At 31.8% G+C, this 17,212-nt stretch overlaps 2 protein-coding genes across 2 annotated transcripts; both read right to left on the reverse strand.

Annotated features, from left to right (window-relative positions):
* Positions 1-5,121: 5,121 nt before the first annotated feature.
* On the reverse strand, positions 5,122-6,547 carry LOC128160704 (uncharacterized; the record flags this gene model as incomplete). The annotated part of the gene is made up of 2 exons (XM_052824059.1): positions 5,122-6,119; positions 6,334-6,547. Coding segments are annotated over 2 exons (468 nt in total), but the record flags the coding sequence as incomplete, so codon positions are not given.
* Positions 6,548-14,303: 7,756 nt separating this feature from the next.
* Positions 14,304-16,625, reverse strand: LOC128158303 (uncharacterized). Its single transcript, XM_052821085.1, has 3 exons — positions 16,262-16,625; positions 15,070-15,288; positions 14,304-14,849 (listed from the first exon to the last, which is right to left on the reverse strand). Exons 1-3 carry the CDS (start codon positions 16,623-16,625, stop codon positions 14,596-14,598), a joined length of 837 nt encoding a protein of 278 aa, XP_052677045.1. The 3' UTR covers positions 14,304-14,595.
* Between the last annotated feature and the right edge of the window lie 587 nt (positions 16,626-17,212).

The following is a 17,212-nucleotide window of genomic DNA, read 5'->3' on the forward strand; positions in this document are numbered from 1 at the left end:
ACGTCCCTAATATATATGAATGCTTGGTTGGTAAACAAGACGAACAATGAATCTTTCGCACATTATACAATTTACAAACTCTAAATGTAACGGAAAAAAATTATTAATTAAATCCGGAAAATGAAATCTTTCACGTTTTTCTTTTTCAGCATTGACAACATACAAATTCAATGTTTCCGGTGATTAGTTGCTCCTCTGTTCGGTGATTCGGGTGAATCTTTTGACCAGCTGGACGATGTGAACGCAAGGTATTGCTTTGAAATTGATTATTTTCACCATTAACTTATACATGTGTTGGATGTTTATAATTTACTGAAGTAATTTTTGGGAAATCCAGGTCTAAGTTCTTGAAAAGGAGGTTGATGGGGGGGGGGGGGGGGGGGTGGTGGTGAAGCACACTTATTGTTGATAAGTTTTTCCATTGTTCAACAAACAATAATTGAATCAAAATGAAAATAACATAGCTTCAAACTTAAAATGAAACATTTTAGACCAGATACTACTGTAGCCATTATATGACATAGTTTAAACAGCAACTGACAACTGCATAGTAGCTTCTGTATTCAAAATTTTATTCAGAATGCTTTTATTACATGTTAGGCTGAATGTTTATTGTTTAAAAATCTAAATGAAACTTTATTATTCTTGTTAAAGATAAATAGAACAGACATAAAGTACAGCCCAGTGAAAGGAACAAGTTCATCGCAAGAAGCTACCACTGTCCAGAACTATTAAGTCTGCTGTAACCATGATGTGATCATATGAGTGCTTCACCGGTCTGGACAATGCTCGAAAATCCCCCAAAAAGGCCTATTTCCATAAACTACGACTCGGGTTACATCAACAACAGCCAAGGACACTCCTTATTGATTCGAATGGACACATCTCTACGACCCGACTAAACCTCTGCAGAACAAGACTTTTTAACTGTAAAGTATTCTCATTTCAAAAAACCTATAAACTATGAAAGTACTTTTTTTATATGATCAAATACCAGTATATTACAATGTCTGTCTGTAAGCTAGAATCTTAGAAAATCACATGGTTTTGACTTATTAAATAATTGATTAGATATTAACTTTCATTTTCTTAAATAATTTGTTATATTTGCAAATATTGCATGAAATATTAGACTCCATGTAACATTTATCCTCATACCTCCAAGTTGATAAGTGTTAACTACTTTTTTTTTCCATTTTCTTTGTTTAAACATTTATTGATAACTTAGTTTTTATTTGCAGCAATATATGAAAAATTAAGAAACCAATCTTAAATGTAAAAACACTGCATTAGGAGATGAATGCATGGGTCATAGAAATGATAAAATACACCAAACAATATTCAATTATGTCATATATGAAAATATATAAAGACAACAAATACCCCATGTATTACAATTTTTATTACTTGGATGGAAAGTTGTTTCCATGTGGGTTTTATTTTAATCTGTGTTATGTAACTAATATTGGAATTAGCTTTTATATCATAAGTAAAATGCTGGTATTGATGAGAATTGTAAGGTGAATGATCTGTGTGATACTTTGTATTTTATACATTCATGCTACAAAAAGCAAGTACATGTACATGTAGTAATACTTGTCATATATAAACAATGTATATTTTACTTCATGTCTTGGATTTAAAAATATTAATGTAGGTAAAGTAGTGAAATGTAGGAAGGTAAACCGTGTGTAAAGAAGAATATTCATCAGGAATGAAGTGTGTTGCAATCAGCATAATTAATTAAATGTGTACATCATATTTTTGCACATGATTTGACAGACTGCTCCATTGTTAGCTTTTTATTGGCCAACAAGCTTTTCATATCTCCCTCTGGGTCATCTATTAAATACTGACAGGCTTATGATATTAAAATCTGATCAGTTGGTACATCATGGGTGGAAATAAAAAGTTCACTTTGGACTTAATGGATTATCAAAAAATGATATCAAATCCTGTTCTATTGTAAAACATTAGATTATATTACTAACAAAGAAAAGGTTTATCCCAACTTGTAAGTGGGTCACTTTGACCTCATTTTGGAATTTATTGACATATTCAAATCAAATCTGGGTCATACCTCTATAGTCAACTACTATCTTGTAGTGTATTTTTTTTTTTTTTTTAAAAGATGGATACTATAGACTTTTCAAAAATATTTTATGGTGTACATATTCATTGTAGTTCAAAACAAATTGAGACAAGTGTATCATGTTCATGTAACAGTGAAGTTTTCTTTGTTTATTCATGTACGTGCAGTTATTTTGTAAATTGCATTCATATTTTTAAAAAAGTAAGATCTTTGTTTCATTTTTAAAGGGAGATTTGATAGGCATTTAATCGAGATGAAAAAAAATACAAATGTAAAGATTTCTATGGGAATTTTTTTCTTGTGCAATTTCATCATTTTTTAGATAAAAGTCCCTAATAAGGGAATTGCCATATGGATGTTTTTCCATTATTGTATCTTGGCTGTATTTTATTTATTATTGGAAACAATTTCAGATTTTTGAACAAAATAAATGGAACTGTTTTAAATTGTTTTGTTTTTACATAAAGTAGAAACCTTGCTCAGCTTTTGTGAAAGCAAAAATATAAAAAGTTTCAGTAAGTTTCAGTTGCGGAAACCCTTTGTAAACAATATGTATCCCAATTGTATATGGAGGTTGAAACTATGCAGAAACTTCAAGTTTCAGCAAGTTTCCGTCGCGGAAACCATTTGTAAACAATATGTATCCCAAACGTATATGGAGATTGAAACTATGCAGAAACTTCAAGTTTCAGTAAGTTTCCGTTGCGGAAACCATTTGGATTCATGGACAGCCTAAGTTTCAGCACTGCGGAAACTTAATGAAACTTGAAGTTTCCGTGCTGAAACCTGTCGGAAACTGAAAGTAACCTTAAGTTTCCGCAGAGTTTCCAAAGGGTTTCCGCAGCGCTGAAACCAGATATTTCATCCAGTGAATTCATTAAAGAGACGCGCAGAATAAGGTGGTAATATGTCGTTAGATATGGGATTTATGACGTCAATTTATTTTGTTTTCATTAAAACTATTTCATAATTTCAAGCTAATGTGTGAAATGAAAACAGTTTCACGTGTTCTATTACATTTAGATAACAATATTCAAAGCCTTTACGTCATTTTCAAGCAAATTTAAAAAAGGGCTCTCAAAATATGAAAATAGACCCAAATTAAACTGTATACACGGTACATGTATGTCCCAGTGTAGATGTGTCTCTCAAAAGTTCCTATTTTGGACTCCACTATAACTGCGTAAAAATTAATTAAAGTCTTGTACAATGTATTACCTTTCGTATTAATGAAAATTCCAGCGGCGAGATTCTTCATTGGGAATTGGGGTAGATATGAATACCAAATTAATCGTTCAAAGTTTTGAATTGTTAACAACGATATATCAAATGAAATGTTTTAGAACGATTTATAATAAATCCAAAATACAGTCATTTTTAATCGGTTGACTTGTGAACATGTGAATTCAGTAGGCGAGCATCCTTACACCTTATCAATTAAAGACGAATGAAATCGTCCAGCATATAGAGAAAAACAAAATTCCCTGGCAGTTTAGTTTTTCCTGTAAACTTTCCAAACTGCATGTTAAACTAAATTTATAATTTTATTTATTAATAATAATTCAACATCAACTATAGATTTAACATTGTACACTCTACCACGCTAGTACACAATCTTGTTGCAATGACCCCCTCCCCCCCCCCCCCCCACTCCATCCCCGGGCCATGATAACTATTTTTAAATCAGGATTACACACATGCTTGCATGTGGCAGAAGACAAGCCGGAACTTAACTGTTAACTATAAGTTACCGATATCATTTCTTTGGAAATGTATTTCTCCTTGAGTAGTTACGTATAGGAACTGATAATTGTAAAAGCTATAGAGGAATGCATGATCTTTATGGTCATCGCATAGTAACTGCTTGATACAATATTTCTTTTTTCCAACATGTTTTTAGTCTATGATAATACGAAAATATGCTTGACTTCATTTCGAAAATTACTAGTACGCATTTTCTTTATTCCCCTTTTCAATAAACAAAAAAAAAACTAACAAAATTGATCCAGATAAATATAATTTTAAAAAATAAACCTGCATAACAAACTACACAATCATTCCTTCTCCCACAACATTGCCTTTTCGATATTTGTCATTGTTGTAGATTCAGTAGATTCATGATCTTACATTTATTATGATTAGAATATAATAACGGTATATTTTGTATATTTTCACAATTGATGCTGAAACTTCAACATACGCATGTATACGCCAGTCTTGTACACATTTAGTCTTGCCTGACAACTTGTCGTATGTGATGTTTGAGCATTTTGAATTCATCACGAGAGAGAGAGAGAGAGAGAGAGAGAGAGAGAGATTCTCTGTCCTTATTACATTGATATCATAGTATCGATAACTCTGTTTGTGTACAAAATCGTATACATTATTGGTAGAGAATATTAAAAGGGGAAAAAAACAAGAGCCCTCCCCCCCCCGCAAATTCAAATGTCTTTAAATTACATGAACATTATAAAATTACCAAAAATATGCCTCGGACATCCCCTGGCCAATTAAATAACGTTAACCGTCAGACCCTAACCCCCGGAATTATTTTATGATCCACGCATAATCGGAAAACAATATTATACCTCAAAACCCTCTGTATCTAGGATCTCCGCATCTATTTTTTAAGATTCACTGGCGCTTGTCGCGTTCGATATAAAATGCGTGTAAAATGTTTGGTCTTTTTACCTTCATACCGGCCATGCCGACTGTGTGAATAAAATCGTCGTCCATATTCTGTCTATATTTTGTCAACTATGATGATTAAATAAGTTTCTCAATATAAAATGCGCTCGCAAAAAACATTATGCGGCGAATCAAACAATAGATAAATTTTAAAGATCTGTATTTGTTTATATAGTATAGTACAACTAGCAGACATATTCTTTTTATCAATGACGCGCAAAAAAGGTAGAATGTTGTTCGAAGAAAACTTAGAAGGGGGGGGGGGTCCACAAGTAAGAAAACAGATGTTTATACTATAGTATTATTATTATTATTTTTATAGGAAAAAGGCATAACAACAATTGTGATTAGATTTAATCAAGTGATGCAGTTTTAGAAATAATCGAAATGGTACTGGTATGTTTACACATTCAATACGATTAACACGATGAATTACATTTCCGAGCATGCATTGCTAAAGAGTTAACAATAAAGTTGTGCGATTAAAAACGGATCGCAACCTTTTTTTCATATTAGTTCCAAACAATCCCCGAACAATTGATAAAAAATGACTAATTAAGCCCTAAGCGAAAAAAGCCTACGACAAAGATATTTTCATCCAATCTAAGACTATAAAATGCATGACTGTATTAGCCTAATACGGTTTTAAGCATTATAAGGACTATAATAACACAACATATCGGAGGTATATCAATAACGTTGCATGTATATGGCTTGAAGGCAATTGCCTTTTACAATGAAATCATCATGAAACAAACTCTTACGTATATCGAAAGCATTTGTCTCTTTTACTCAGTTTTTATACATCTAGTATTGTAGCATGGTCAGGTATCAATTTTGTGTTACGTCACAAATATAACGCAGCTACAGCGAAAGACTTAATCGTTGCTTGCAACGAGCTCGTCTCTAGTTTTTCCTACATTCCTAATTTTCTTCCATATTATCTTGATTTGATCGTTAATCGCAATGAGTTTTTCTTTATTTAAGAAAAATATTATAAACCCTTCGTTATTAATTCATTTTTTTCCTATTCTAAATTGAACTAACTTGTAATATCAATAATTGAAACAATATTTCTTCTTTTTTCACAAATAAAGTTTGTTGACAACAACTTCCTCAAGCACTAATGCATTGTTGCCATTTCTAGCATTCCAGTCATCTGTGATGTAGTTAGGTTGAACTGTCTTCAGAGTGACATATCTTCCATAACGTGATAGTCTGCATTCAATGGTAATTATAGCACCCGTCTCACTGTGTCCTGGGTAAGTGCCACAAGTAGCCATCTCTGACCAGACAGAAGAGTTTCCCACCCTTATCTCCATGCTGTGAAGCCATCGACCTGTAACATTTGCAGCATTTCATATCAGATATTGAGTCATATTGCTATGTTACATGTAACAATAAACTTTCAAAGATGTTAATGAATATTTTGTTTTGCTTCAATAAGTCATTTCTATAACCTTCCATGGACATATGTTAATCATTGTGATTTTACAATTGACATGTATTAAAGGATGTACTAAATGTAAGCTTATATCACTGGAAAAATCTACCATGATCATCGGCGCGGTTATACATAACCACATCCCTAATGATACTATATTTTTCAAGGTCGATCGTCACCCAGGGATACGGTTCATAATACGTGTGAAATTTTCCAGGTGCATTTGTTATCCCATCTACGAGGTAAATGAGTTTGTGGCCAGCATTTGGATAGTAATCTTCATAATTTGAACTGGCAGTGACAGGCTTGTTTAAAGACAGGATTTTATGTTAATATATAATGATAGAAAAAAAACAGTAATATTTTGTCTTAACTCGTAATAATACCTGAAAATGAAAAAAACAAATGTCTTCATAAACAATACTCTCAATAAGAAGTGAGTTAAAAGAGACCAAAAATATCCATTAATGAATGACATTTGATAAAACAAAATGAATATACATGATAATATTCATTTTTGTTTGTAATTCCCTACCTCATCAATTCAAATCTTAATGAACTTTCTCTGGAAAGGTAATTAAGGTTTGTCCCACGTAACCTTACCTTTAGGATTATGGTCTAATTTATCATTATAAATACCTCGAAATTTTTTTATTGAATTTTCGAGATGAAATTTTTCAAATGAAATATAGTTTTTCTATTTTAGAAAGGAGGTTGTTTTATCATCGTGGTTTAATGATAAACAGTCCTATAGTAAATTAAGATTGAAAGTTAAGCTTCAAGACGTCTAAGTCTTAACCATTTTGAGTACTGCAAGCATTCAACCTATATATAACACACAGTTTTAAAACTTTCTTTCTAGAATCTATTGTTAAAATACCTTAGCAAACATTTTTTTGATCATGATACGATTAAAAATTCTGATTAATGACTTATATTAAGCTTTTAATTTTTTGATATTTTTAAAACATACGTGACACGCCAAGCAATCTCAATTATGACGTACCGTCAAAATACGTGTCTACATAATTATTCTTATCTGCCAAGTGTTTCACTTCTGTGTTAAAGAATCAATTACATAGTTATGAAAGAAATTCTATATGGCTTAATAAAGTTTTGCATCATTAATGATTTTCTTTAATAAAAAAAAACCCCAGCGTTATTCAGTAATAAATAAATAAGGGCTAAACAAGTGTTGAACTATTTGTCCTTTTTAAAAAATCACTCGCAAGATACACGTGTTACGGTATACAGAAGCTAATCATAATCATAAAGTCATCTTTTCTGAAATATTCAATGTATATGCATCTTTAACACTCAAAAGACCGCGTCTCGGGACTAAATCCCAAATTTCGATTTTTAGAAAAAATACAGGTATTCATAGCATGGAAAATTTAAATTCTTTTTTCCTGTTATGATAAAGTTAAATTGTTGGTTTTAGGTAGCAAGGGACAGTTTCGAATAAAGTACCCGTCAATATTTTTGTAAAATTGAGAGTTGCTGTACTTGAAGGCTTATGAGTGTTGCTAAAATTCATGAAATGATTTTTAATGATTATCATTAGTTAGAGGGGTGTCTGTTGTTGAAATTGATATGCAATATGTAGGCCCCTTATGTTAGGTACATGAGAATCAGAAGTAAAATTCGAAACCTGCGGCTATGACTGGTGTGCTGACTTTACACAGTGAAATTGCAAGTTACAGACGGGAGGTAAAATAACACGAAAAGTAGGTGGATGGGACATTGCAAACTATACACCGGTAAGTTTCTGACATGTGATAGTGCAACATGCACGCGGTACGGAAGGTCAACCCTCTGCAGGAAATTAGCTGGGGGAGGTCTAAAAAGCTGAAAAATCATGAAAAATTAGCAAAATATGAAAGGGTCAAAATCTCATAAAAACCAGTATGTAGAGGATTTTACAGGTTTTGACTAATAATTTTCTTCAGAAATGGATGATTGGCCTTATAAAGAGTGAATTAAAGGTGTTTGTGCTGAATGGGAACTGAGGAAATTCTAGTTACAGAGTTCCGAAGACATGCATCCCTTGGCTACAAAGAATTTTATCAAAAAAACTGTCCCCTGCCACCTTCAAGACTACATGGAATTTTCATGTTTCTCGTTTAACTGTAATTTTGAGTGGATTTTGTACCATAAGTAATACATTTTGTGAAAATGGATGATTTTCTTGGCTATAGATGTCATTACATGATTTATTAGCTAAAATATTCAAGGGGAGTAACTCCCTCTTAAATGTGTAGAATGACCACCACTAGAGTAAATTGGCTAAGAGAGTAGGTATTTCCTATCCTGATGACAATTAATAGGCTTAAGTTAATTCCTGAGATAAGAATAAATACTTTAAAACAGTTTTTATCAATTAAATCATTAAATTTATGAATTTTCAGCCATTTTGCTGTCTGATTTTATGAAATAACATTAAGCCACCTGACTTATATCACCCATTTTTTTAAAACAGCATATTTTTATTTCAAATGAACTTTACATGTAGACAAATGCAGTTATCAAAGTATACAATATGTCAAAAAACTCAAGTTTTTGCTCCTTCCTATCAAAAAATGGTATTTTAGATGTATTGACAGAATTGAAAAAGCCACCCCCTCTTTCCAATGGACTCCATTATCATTACATGTAGGATATGTAACTGTACATTTGACCTTGAAATAACATCTGCTATGATAATTACTCTTGAAATGAATAAAAAACAACATATTTTTACCCTTTTATTGTTTATATGCATCAAAAATGTAGAAAAACATGTAAAATTTGAACATTTTTCATGGAATTCTCATCCGTCCCCAGGTACCCGGGTGTGTTTGAATTTTATTTTAATTAAACGCACACATTACACTTGTAGGTCTTACTAATTTAGCAAAGTTAAAAGGAGACTAGAAACCAGAATATGTAAGATATCCACTAAATATGATTATAGGCTTAGTTTTTCATGAAAACAAGAACTCACATGTAGGGCGACATGACCTTTTGTGAATAAAAATGCTACAAATCATCCATTTACCAAAAAAGATCAATTTTAAATATCAGTGATGGTTGTTTTCAAATATGTGTAAGAAATGACTCAAGGAAACTGCCAAAAGTTTCATAATATTAGGTTAAAGTGTTCAAACTTATCCTTTTTGTGAAAATCAAAAGATAGGGGGAGGGTATACATGTAGAGGGATTTCTAAGTGATGTGATGCTTTTATCATGATAATATCAAGCAAATGTATGTAGTATTGAATAAGGTTTCTTATTTAAGGAGGCTGAACAACAGTTGACCTCTCAAAGATTAGGTAAAGATGCTTTATTTATGGAGAGCCCTATGAATCTGTGTTAAATAGAGGGAAGTGGAAATAGTGGGTTCACTTAAATGGCCATATTTTTCTTAAACCTCAATGGAATTGTCAAAATGTGGTGTACTTTTTCTCAGAATAGCATAAGCCTTTTAATTTTAAGACAAGATGACTTTTCAAAGAATGTTAGTGTATGTTAAAGGTAGCAAGGGACAGTTTCGAATAAAGTACCCGTCAATATTTTTGTAAAATTGAGAGTTGCTGTACTTGAAGGCTTATGAGTGTTGCTAAAATTCATGAAATGATTTTTAATGATTATCATTAGTTAGAGGGGTGTCTGTTGTTGAAATTGATATGCAATATGTAGGCCCCTTATGTTAGGTACATGAGAATCAGAAGTAAAATTCGAAACCTGCGGCTATGACTGGTGTGCTGACTTTACACAGTGAAATTGCAGGTTACAGACGGGAGGTAAAATAACACGAAAAGTAGGTGGATGGGACATTGCAAACTATACACCGGTAAGTTTCTGACATGTGATAGTGCAGCATGCACGTGGTACGGAAGGTCAACCCTCTGCAGGAAATTAGCTGGGGGAGGTCTAAAAAGCTGAAAAATCATGAAAAATTAGCAAAATATGAAAGGGTCAAAATCTCATAAAAACCAGTATGTAGAGGATTTTACAGGTTTTGACTAATAATTTTCTTCAGAAATGGATGATTGGCCTTATAAAGAGTGAATTAAAGGTGTTTGTGCTGAATGGGAACTGAGGAAATTCTAGTTACAGAGTTCCGAAGACATGCATCCCTTGGCTACAATGAATTGTATCAAAAAACTGTCCCCTGCCACCTTATGGTCATATTCTTTATTAAAAATACTTTCGCTTATTTAGTAGAATGAAAATGAAACATATTTCTCTTTGAGAATAAATTGTTCTGTCCTTTGTCTTGGCAGATGCACATGCAAATAAACTACTCTCAATTATTTCTACTTCCATTGTTAAGATTTGTTTTGAAACTAATGCTTATCCACATGCAAATAAACCAATTTTAACTTATTTATATTCCTATTGTTTTAATAAAACTAATGTTTAATCGATATTCATTCAGACGATTGTGCATTCCTTTCACTTAGGAAAATGCATTATATTATCTCTATAAACCTCCTCCATTTCCATTCTCCTGTTTCATGGAAATGGAACCCATGAAAATTGTTTTTGAAATTGTTTAATAAGTTCTGCAATTATTTTACCGACGTAGGAGATAAACTAAATGCATTTTGTTATAACAAAAAGTTTTTTTTTTTTTTTCCTATTAAGTTTCATTTCTATAATCAATGTGAAAAACGCAGTTAATATTTCCATGTATTTCCGTCGATGTCATCCAGCATAAAAAATATTTACAGAAAAATATTAAATAAGAGAGAGAGAGAGAGAGAGAGAGAGAGAGAGAGAGAGAGAGAGAGCTATAAAAATGAAGATACGTACAACATAAATATGTACATCGAAATTTTAAATATGCATTACAGAAAGAATATAGTTTTTAAAATTACACAATATATTAAATTGTATTCTTTTTTAGAAGTATAATTGTTTTCACCTCAAGGTTATAAAATGTAAACCATTTGTTAGCAAATGCAATATTTTTTTCCAGCCAGAAGTGATTTCTTTGCTGGAAATATGCATGGTCTGTCAAAATCATAAGTATAGAAAATTTAGAAAGGGTGAAATGAGATCTGGTATGCAGCCGTTCTCTAAATGATGATCTCAGCTTCATTCTGCCTTTTTTCTGCCACATGGTGTAGGATTATTATGTTTTAACAAAAAAATCAATTCAGCATTGTAGGACAACTTTTTATAACAATTCATTCATATAGTTATGATCTTGCTAGGTATTGTCACGTTTTATTTTGGTTTCGAAAACATTTAAAACAAGGATGGTATTTAAACAATGAAAATCAAAAACTAAAAATTGTCCCCTAACTTTTTTTTACTTGTTTTATTTGTTCGTATACAAAACTGGCAAGTTATAAAGCGATCAGAGATTATCTAGAGTACTAAGGCAGAATAGGTTGTTCTTCAGGACAGATATAGGTGCCGAACAATATTGCACGAACAGATCGGCAGACTACGTGATTTTTAAGGTTTTTTTAAAATTCATATCCAACATTCCAAAAGCATTTTTACTTACAAATTGAAAACACATTTATTCATGACTGCATACCATATCATACCTTGTACATTTAATATAATGCAGTTCAGTTCTATGTATTCCAAGTAATAATTTTGCCGATATGAAATGATAAATCGGAAACAGATCTAGACACTTTAACGTGTACAAATGTATCCAGGTAATATGCAACATTAGGCTGAAAAAAAAAATCAATTTTAAACCTGACTGGCTGTCTAGAAATATTATTCTAAAACCTTTAATTAAGGGGGCTGGGGGTGGCTGCCATTTTAGACAATAATAATCTCCTTTAAAAGTAGAGCTCAATATAAAGATAATGGAAAAGATAAAATTTTATATTAAAATATATGAAATTTTTCTTTATCAGATTGTAATTGATAGCTTCAGAAATCGCATATAAAATTTTCAAATAAATCTGATGGTTTTATATTATATCATAGTTTGACCCCCAGCCTCCTTAAAGCGTTGGGAGAAAGCCTACTACATAATGTAGTTTTTCCCCAGCTGCTGGTCGGGCGACAGAAAACAATCATGTATTTCATCTTGACTTCATAATAAATTTAAGTGATGGTAAGGCGGTTTCCATGAATTTTAGAATCTGTTGTGCGACACTTTGAACATTATGTGCGACCTTGAGAGATTTAACCAGGCGGTTTTACACGTATACGGCAGACGTATGCTTTTATAGCCGAATCCTATCGCTTGTTACCAATTTGTGCAAAGATGTTACTATTGTAGTAATCCTTTGGATCAGAACGAATAATGAAACTTCTCGTGTTTTTTATACATGTACTATTACATCACACTTCAAGAAAAATGGAGAGATTTACATCGTAAATTATATATCATGGGACTTTTTAATCATTTATAAGATTCCATATCTCAAAAATTAAATACACTGAATCAAAATAAGATAGATATACTGTGATTAAAATATCTATATTTAATAATATAGCAACAATTATATAGCCTATATTTGAGAAATCGACGTCAAAGCATATTCTTTATTTTAATGCATTCTTGCAACACCCTGAAAATGAGAAACATATGTAATGCTGTATATTGCTGGAACAAGAAGGAAAAACTTTATTAGAATCAGAATGAAATTATCATAATTTTCAGTTAAGGGAGGTTTTTGCTTGGCGCGTCACATATGTGTTTACAATCGTGCGATATCAATAACATAAGTAACATAAGGTGGATTTAGTTAAATTCTAAGAATGAAGGATGCTTAAATGTGTGGCTGATGAATCTTATATGCAACCTTATATTCAATATTGCATTGAAAACACAAAGATTTAAGGATAAATTTAACAACAAGATTCACGGAAATACAGGCATATTTTCAACGAATATTGATGAAGTCATAATATGAGGAAGACATGCAATTGAATACTTACTTGATCTTTTTTGATATTCCCGTTTGAGAGGAATTTGAGTAGATAAAATACGACTCAGATTTATGAACAATTCCATCGAAATTTCTGTCCGTTCCATAATATATTCTTTCCCCACATGAGCTGTGTAAGAACTTCTAATAACAAACTGAGAGAACGTATAACATCTGAAAAGTCGTATATGACTTATTCGACAATAGGACGTTGAGATTCATTTTGAATCATATTAGGATTTGTATGGTGGATTTAAAGAAAATACACGGTTCAAATTAAAATAAAATATTACTGTGTGTTTCAATTTTAATACGAATTTTAAATAAATTGGGTGATTTTATAAAATCACCAGACGGCATTTACAGCTCTTAGAAATTGGTAAAGCATACATTCATTATTAAACATGCTTGTATAATGTTTGGTCTTTTCACCTTCATACCGGGCATACCCACTTTGTGAATAAAATCGTCGTCCATATTCCGTCTACATTTAATCAACTATGATGATTAAATAAGTTTCTCAAAATAAAATGCACGTACAATAAACAACACGCGGCGAATCAAACAATAAACAAGTTTTGTTTAAATAGTATAGTACAACTAGTAGACATGTTCTTTTTATCAATCGCCTTGACATGATGCGCAAAAATAAGTAGAATGTTGTTCGAACAAAACTGAGAGGGGGAGGTCCAGAGTTAAGAGAACAGATGTCTATACTATATTCTTATTATTATAAGAAAAAGGCAAAACAGCAATTGTGATTTAGATTTAATCAAGTGACGCTGCTTTAGAAATAATGGAAATGAGACTGATATGCTTACATATTTTATACGATGAACGCGATGAATTATATTTCTGAGCATGCATTGTTAAAGAGTTTACAATAGAGTTGTACGATAAAAAACAATCCATACCAACTTTTTATATTAGTTCCAAACAATCCACGATCAATTGACAAAAAATGACTAATTAAGCCCCAAGAGCCAAAAGCCTACGACCAAGATATTTTTATCCAATCTAAGACTAAAAATGCATGACTGTTTTAGCCTAATAAGGCTTTAAGCATTACAAGGACTATAATAACACATCATATCTATAGCATATCAATAAAGTTGCATGTATATGGCTTGAAGGCAATTGAAATCATCATGAAACTCTTACGTATATCGAAAGCATTTGTCTCTTTTACTCAGTTTTTATACATCTAGTATTGTAGCATGGTCAGGTATCAATTTTGTATCACGTCACAAGTATAACGCAGCTACAGCGAAAGATCTAATCGTTGCTTGCAACGAGCTCGTCTCTAGTTTTTCCTACATTCGTAACTTTGTTCTATATTATCTTGACTTCATCATTAATCGCAAGGGTTTTTTTTTTTCATTGAAGAAAAAAAATATATACCATCCGTTATTTATTTTTATCCTATTCTAAATTCAACTAACTTGTAATATCAATAATTGAAGAAATATTTCTTCTTTTTTTCACAAATAAAGTCCGTTGATAACAACTTCCTCAAGCACTAATGCATTGTTGCCATTTTTAGCATTCGAGTCATCTGTGATATAGTTCAGTTGAACTATCTTCAGAGTGACGTATCTTCCATAACGTGATGGTCTGCATTCAACGACAATTATATCCCCCGTCTCACTGGGCCCTGGGTAAGTGCCACAAGTAGTCATCTCTGACCAGACAGAAGAGTTTCCCACCCTTATCTCCACACTGTGAAGCCACCGACCTGTAACATGTGTAGACGTTTCATATCCGACATTGAGTCATTTTGCTATGTTACATGTAACAGTAAACTCAACTTTCAAAGAAAAAATGAATATTTTGTTTTGCTTTAATAAGTCATATTTATAACCTCCCATGGACATCTGTTTTTCATTGTGATTTTACAATTGACATGTATTAAAGGATATACTAAATGAAAGCTTATATCACTGGAAAAAACCTACCATGGTTATCGGCGCGGTTATACATAACCACATCCCTAATGATACTGTATTTTTCAAGGTCGATTGTCACCCAGGGATACGGTTCATAATATGTGTGAAATTTTCCAGGTGCATTTTTTATCCCATCTACAAGGTAAATGAGCTTGTGGCCAGCATTTGGATAGTAATCTTCAAAATTTGAACTGGCAGTGACGGGCTTATTCAAAGACAGGATTTCTGCTAATATATAATGATACAAAAAACAGTAATATTTTGCTTTACTCGTAATAATACCTGAAATGAAAAATTAATGTATTCATTCATCAATCAAAATGATCCCCAATGTGGAGTGAGTTAAAAGAGACCAAAAACATCCATCAATGCATGACATTCGATTAAACTTAATGAATATACATGATGATATTCTTTCTGAATGATTTTCTCAGCTTTATTCTGATTTTTTTCTGCCACATGGTGTAGAGTTATTATGTTTTAACAAGAAAAAAATCAATTCAGCATTGTAAGACAACTTTTTATAACAATTCATACATATGGTTACGATCTTGCTAGGTAAAGTCACGTATTATTATGGTTTTGAAAACATTTAAAACAAGGATGATATTTAATCAATGAAAATCAATTTACATCATCTTCAAGAAAAATGCAGAGATTTACATTGTAATTTATATATCTTAGGACTTTTAAATTATTTGTAAGATTCCATATCTCAAAAATTATAATAACATTGTTTGAAATACACTGAATCAAAATAAGATAGATGTATTGTGATCAAAATATCTATAGTTAATAATATAGCAACAATTATGTAGCCTATATTTGTTCAATCGACGTCAAAGCATATTCTTAATTTTAATTAAATTTAATTCAATTATTCTTGCAACGCTCTAAACGTATGTAATGTTGTGTATTGCTGGAACAAGAAGGAAAAGCTTTATTAGAATCAATAAAGAATGACATTATCATTATTTTCAGTTAAAGGAGGTTTTTGCTTGACGCGTCACATCTGTGTTTACAACCGTGCGATATCAATGACATAAGTAACATAAGGTGGATTTAGTTAAATTTTGAGTATGAAGGATGCTTAAATGTGTGGCTGATGAATCTTATATGCAACCTTTTATTCAATATTGCATTGGAAAAAAGAATATTGATGAAGTCATACCATAATGAAGACATGCAATTGAATACTTACTTGGTCTTTTTCGATATTCCCAGTCCTCTCCAACAAAATTACCGTTTTTGTTAGCATCAGTCAAATATGTCTTCAACAACTTACAGGACGCATTTTGAGAGCTGAACAGAAAGCCAATGCAAAAAACTACACTTTGAAAACATTTCAACGCGCAATTACATAGCGTTTGAGGGGAAGTGGAGTTGATAAAATACGACTCAGATTTTGGAACAGTTCCATCGAAATTTCTGTCCGTTCCATAATATATTCTTTCCCCACATGAGCAGTGTATGAACTCCAAATAACAAACTGACAGAACGTATAACATCTGCAAAGTCTTATATGACTTATTCGACAGTAGGACGTTAAGATTCTTTTGAATCATATTAGGATTTGTATGGTGGATTTAAAGAAATACACGTTTGTAACCCTTTGATTTTGAAGCAAATCGCCTCCTAAAAAGTTTGCTACAGACATTCAAATAAAGAAAATATTACTGTGTGTTTCAATTTTTATACGAATTTTAAATATATTGGGTGATTTTATAAAATCCCAAGACGACCTTTACAGCTCTTACAAATTGGAAAGCATTTCATTATTAAACATGTTTTATGGGATTTTACCCTTGGCACCTCAGCCTTGATTATTTTTTAATCGCGAAAATAGCGATTCAAATTTTATCTCAGCTGCAAATTTCACGTAACTCTTTCGAATTTTGATATTTTCAATGAAAGAGTAATTAGGTCTTCAAAATCATGCTACATACATTCGTCAACGAAATACAATGTACTATTAATTACAGATAAAAATTTCATCGAATTAACAAAATTGGTTTCTATATAAAGCAGTATTGCGAGTTAACCATTTAGGTTTAAATCCGTTTTTAGAAGGGCCGATAAGCTTGTTTCAAGTTTCAAATGGGTCTTGTTCTGACTTTAGCGTTATCATTGTCCTCAAACTCCTTAGCCTTTC

This window comes from Crassostrea angulata, chromosome 8 (genome assembly GCF_025612915.1).
Source record: "Crassostrea angulata isolate pt1a10 chromosome 8, ASM2561291v2, whole genome shotgun sequence".
NCBI classification, from domain to species: Eukaryota; Metazoa; Mollusca; class Bivalvia; order Ostreida; family Ostreidae; genus Magallana; species Magallana angulata.